This window comes from Melozone crissalis, unplaced genomic scaffold (assembly GCF_028551555.1).
Source record: "Melozone crissalis strain CALT ecotype California unplaced genomic scaffold, PUWL_Pcris_2 ptg000120l_1, whole genome shotgun sequence".
Lineage (NCBI taxonomy): Eukaryota > Metazoa > Chordata > Aves > Passeriformes > Passerellidae > Melozone > Melozone crissalis.
Window position 1 is genome coordinate 5279235 of NW_026535896.1, and position 5136 is coordinate 5284370.

General features: G+C 51.8%; 1 protein-coding gene across 1 annotated transcript; it reads left to right on the plus strand.

Moving 5' to 3' along the window:
• Positions 1 to 405: 405 nt before the first annotated feature.
• On the plus strand, positions 406 to 1338 carry LOC128948230 (olfactory receptor 14I1-like). The gene has a single exon (XM_054292843.1). It carries the CDS (start codon positions 406 to 408, stop codon positions 1336 to 1338), a length of 933 nt encoding a protein of 310 aa, XP_054148818.1.
• The last annotated feature ends 3798 nt before the right edge of the window (positions 1339 to 5136 follow it).

Here is a 5136-nt window from a genome sequence, read left to right on the forward strand (position 1 = left end):
AAAAAAAAATATCTCAGATGTCAATAAACCCAGCAGTAAGACAAATGAGCACATTGCCCCTTAGAGGCAGCATCAGTGTCACTTTTCCAGTCTCCTCAAGGTTGCTCTGACTTTGCCTTCAGAGCCTCCAGAGCCAGAGAAGCCCCTGGGCAGTGCCACAGCTGGGAGGGGTCTGCAGGGCAGAGCTGAGACCCCAGGGCTGGGCTGGGCTCTGGCAGCACTGGCAGAGCCCAGTCCTGTGCACAGGGGAGCAGTTGCTGGCACGGACAGCTCAAGGCAGCAGAGCCCTGGGCAGGCAGTGGGGGAAGAGTTGCCCCCAGGTTAAGCTGGGATATTGAAAGTCGTCCCCAAACTCAACTATTCCATGATTACTTTTTTACAGATCCCCATGCCAAGGCACAGCAAATGTCCAAAAGCTGCTCCATCAGGCACTTCCTCCTGCTGGCACTGGCAGACACACGGCAGCTGCAGCTCCTGCACTTCTGCCTCTTGCTGGGCATCTCCCTGGCTGCCCTCCTGGGCAATGGCCTAATCATCAGTGCCGTAGCCTGCGGCCACCACCTGCACACGCCCATGTTCTTCTTCCTGCTCAACCTGGCCCTCAGCGACCTGGGCTCCATCTGCACCACTGTCCCCAAAGCCATGCACAATTCCCTCTGGGACACCAGGGACATCTCCTACACTGGATGTGCTTCACAGCTCTTTTTCTTTGCTTTTTTTATTTCTGCAGAGCTTTCTCTCTTGACCATCATGTGCTATGACCGCTATGTGTCCATCTGCAAACCCCTGCACTATGGGACCCTCCTGGGCATCAGAGCTTGTGCCCACATGGCAGCAGCTGCCTGGGCCAGTGCCTTTCTCTATTCACTGCTGCACACGGGCAATACATTTTCCTTGCCCCTGTGCCATGACAATGTCCTGGACCAGTTCTTCTGTGAAATCCCACTGATCCTCAAGCTCTCCTGCTCAGACACATACCTGAGGGAATTTGGGCTTCTTGCTTTTAGTGCTTTCCTTTTTTTGGGTTGTTTTGTGTTGATTGTTTTCTCCTATGTGCAGATCTTCAGCGCTGTGCTGAGGATCCCCTCTGAGCAGGAACAGCAAAAAGCCTTTTCCACCTGCCTCCCTCACCTGCCTGTAGTCTCCTTGTACATCAGCACTGGCTCATTTGCTCACCTTAAGCCCCTCTCCATGTCCTCCCCATCCCTTGATCTGGCCCTGTCAGTTCTGTACTCGGTGGTGCCTCCAGCCCTGAACCCCCTCATCTACAGCCTGAGGAACCAGGAGCTCAAAGATGCCCTGAGGAAAATGATGACACTATCTTTTCAGAAACAATAAATTCTGTTTTCTGCTCAGAACCTTCAGAATGTAACTTTTTACAATCTTGGCCTTTTTTTTTTCCTGTTTGGATTTTTTTTTCAGTGGGACCTTTCCTTAATATTTTTTTCTGGTATTACAATGTTTTTTTTCTAAAAACACTATAGTATTTCTTTATAAAAAGTTCCTGGCAGCTTTGTCACTGCTGTGACTGGCTGCTTTATCCTGCTGTGTGTCTGTGCTGTGACGTCAGGCAGGGACAGGCCATAGGCACTGCTGGGACACAGCTGGGCTCCAGCACAGCAGCTCCATCAGCAAAGGGCATCTCCTGAGGGCAGGGCAGGGAGGCTTTGCTCCCCTCCAGAGTCACTCTCAGTATTCTCAAGAGGCTCCTTGTGTTCCTTGTTCTCCCAGGGCTCAGTGTAATGAGATCAGGGTCTCAGTGGGGCCTTCAGGGGACCCAGGTCTGGGTCAGGTTTGCTTGTTGGTGGCCAGTGCCCATCAGATGCTGAATGGTCTGTGCTGAACCTTCCTGGGGTGCTGCAGCTTGTGCCAGGGCTGATGGCAGGGGAAGGTTTGTCTGGAGGGCCGTGGGAGCTTCCAGGTGAGCACAGGGGACCTGCAGGGACAGAGTGCCAGGGACCAGCAGGGAGTGGATCTCACTGGGCACAGGCCTTGCCAGGGTGGGGTCACCCTGAGATCAAGCACTGAATGTCTGCTGTGAGCCAGGAGAGCTCTGCAGCCCAGGGACACAGCAGGCACAGGGAAAGGGGTCTGGGCACTGACTCCTCTGACCCTCAGGGAGCTCCCCCAGGAAGATCCAGGGCAGCCCCGAGCCCCTCTGGCAGCCCTGGAACAAGGCAGGCACCTCTGAGCCCCTCCATGGCCCCACAGAGCCTGTGTGGGAGGGGGTCAGTGCAGGGAGCACCATCAGCTGCCTCTGTGTGCCAGGCTGAGCAGCAGAGCCCAGCAGAGGCACCCAGGGCCCCAGGCAGCACAGCCCCCGTGCTCTGCAGAGCAGCAGCTCCAGCTCAGGCTCTGGGGAGCAGGGCAGGGGCTGCAGCAATGGCTGCTCGGGCCAGCGCAGACGTGTTCCCCTGGGAAGGGCTCTGGGGGCAGCTGGCATGGGCCAGGAGCAGAGCAGGAGCCCGTGGGGGTGCAGAGGAGCCCTGGCAAGAGGCTGCCCTGTCCCTGGGCCAGCAGGAGCTCCCTGAGGAGCCCTGGGGCCAACTCTGCGCTGTGCTGGGCAGCAGGGCTGGCCCTGGGACAGCAGGAGCTGCCCGAGCTGAGCATCTGCTGAGCACTCCAGACACAGAGTGGCTATCCCTGACCTCCAGGGCCTCCAGTTCCTGCTGCCGGGCCAGACCTGACGCTGCTGCTCTTCTGGGCTGGGGCAAGGACAGGGAGGGGAAAACAATGGAGCCTCGTCCCCACGAGTCCCCACAGTGTCAGAATGGTGTCCATGGATCCATGAGGACTCACAGTGTCACAATAGGCCTTGGGTCCATTAAGCCTCACAGGGTCAGTTTTACCAGTGGGCAGGGTCAGCACCAAAGACAAAGAAACCAAATGAAGGAATTGTGTAATTTAAATATTCTATGTCTGCAAAAATTACAAAAGCATAAGCTCAGCAAAACACATACTCATTAGAAAATAATTACAAAAGCAGAAGCTCAGCAATGAACCCAATCATCCCCACCAAAGACTACCTGCAGTGATTAACAAAGATCCAGCAGCATTTACCCTCAGGCTTTACCATCCCCCAGATCCACACAGCAGCTGGGGAAGCTGTCACAGCCAAGGGCTGCAGAGCCACTCCTGGGCACTGGGAATTCCTGCAGGTGCCTCCAGCCCCAGGTGAGGCTCCAACCCCGCTGGGAGAGGGCCCAGCTCTGACAGTGCTGAATGAACAAACTGACAGCACTGCTAGTGTGGCAACATCTGCTTTCATCCTCCTCTTGGGTCCCTCCCAAAGCCTGGCCAGGGCCCCAGGAGGAACCAAGGGAGCTGACTTTGATCCTACAGCCTCAAACAAAGCCAGATGGGGCCTTTCTGGTTTCCAAATACAGAAAAGTAAATCCATATTTCACCAATGAACATATACAGAAATTTTATTGCTAATAATGATTCATTAATGAGCAGATAAAAATATAACCTTTGGTTGGAAGGTTCATCTGGTGCTCAGCTTTGCCTAAAGGCCTGTTGTTCAGGCCTCAGTCAGGGCTTGGTGAGGCCTCAGTGCTTCAATCAGTGCTTTGACCTAGAGATGAACTGCAACCTTCAGAACAATTCTTTTAATAACACAGTTTAGATTTTGGTATTAGGCATAAAGGCATCACCTCTTGTTCTTCAATTAAGTGTTATTCACATTCATTGCCCAGAGCTATAATTCACATTCCTTTTAAAATAGCCCTAATTAGTTGCTATTCTCTGTTCTTTATCAAATGTCAATTTTTTTTCTTAAAACTGTGTCTCTTTTTAGACAAGTCTCAGTACTCCATTTCCAGCACAAGGTGTCACAACAACTCTAACATGGAATCATGACACACCAAGTGCTCACACTGCAATGATTGCAGTGACTGCCACAAATGCATTTCACAGCAGCCTCCAATCTGGCAGCCATGAAGCCAATCCCACCAAGAGAAATTTCTTCTTGCCGCCACTCTTGTACTGCTTTTTCAGTCAAGGTGATTCCTGATTGTTGGACTTCAAACCCAACAGTGATAGACATTCCTGCCACATTCCTGTCCCATGATAGCTCAAGTTCCTCCCTGGCCAGCAAGAAGATAATCCAAGGCCATGTGGTTCTGTGGAGTCCCCATTTGTGTTTGTTGGAGCTCACAGGATGTGCTATTGCATATTTTAACAGGATCATTTGCTATTTCTTCTAATAATCAATTTATCTCATTACTGTAAACTCCACAGGACTAGGCAGTGCACATGGGGTACAGGGTGAACCAGAGTCTTTGTCTTTCTGAAACCCAAGGCACTCCTTGAGGGGAAAATGTTCTCTGGGCCCCAGCTCTTCCCTGTGGTTGTTGCTGAAGGACCCGAAATGGTGGCCCTGCAGCCAAGAGTGGTGTGACACCAACACTGACCTGCTCCAGCGCACCAGATTCTACTGACATTGGGAGTGATGGTAAAGCACAGAAATCCTCTCACACTGCGGCCTCTGGAACAAGAACAGGGTTTGGTTTCTCCTAAAGGGAAATCTTAGGGAATGATCTTTTTAAAAAGAGAACTCAGTCATTTACGTTGTAAATGTGCTGATGGCATAGATCCATCTTACTGATCTCAGCCGCCTTTTAAAAGATTTTGGGCTTTGTTTCCAACATTGGTATTTGAAATTGTGCTCGAAGCAAGACGAAAATGCTTTGTGCCCTTCCAGCTCCAAGCAGGACTGGGAATGGAAACTCTGTCAAAGCCCAAATCCTGTAGAAGATGACCTTTCTTCTCGCCCTACGAATGAGCTGAACATTCCCATTGAAACTTACAGGGATTTCTTAAAGTCACAAAGTCCCACTGATGGCTTTTTGCTCTGGTTTGGAAGTGCAGAAGGGCAATTCCCCATCCACCAGCTCCAGACTGCACTGCCTCAGGAGCACGGCCCACTCGCAAGCTTTGGTCCATTCGTGGCACTTCTAGAGGAGGAAGAAAGTGCAATTGCACAATTCCAGCCAATCAAGAAGGAAGAATGGGACAGACAAAACACCCTGTGCAGATCCAGGCATTCAGCTGGGACTGTGGAGAATTTGGGTCCGTGCCAATTGGATGTGTGTCCCCAGCTGCCATCTCTGAGCCTGCAGCAGAGTCTCACTA

Coding starts and splice junctions, on each gene's coding strand:
- LOC128948230 (XM_054292843.1), top strand. CDS start 406: ATGTCCAAAAGCTGCTCCATCAGGCACTTCCTCCTGCTGGCACTGGCA.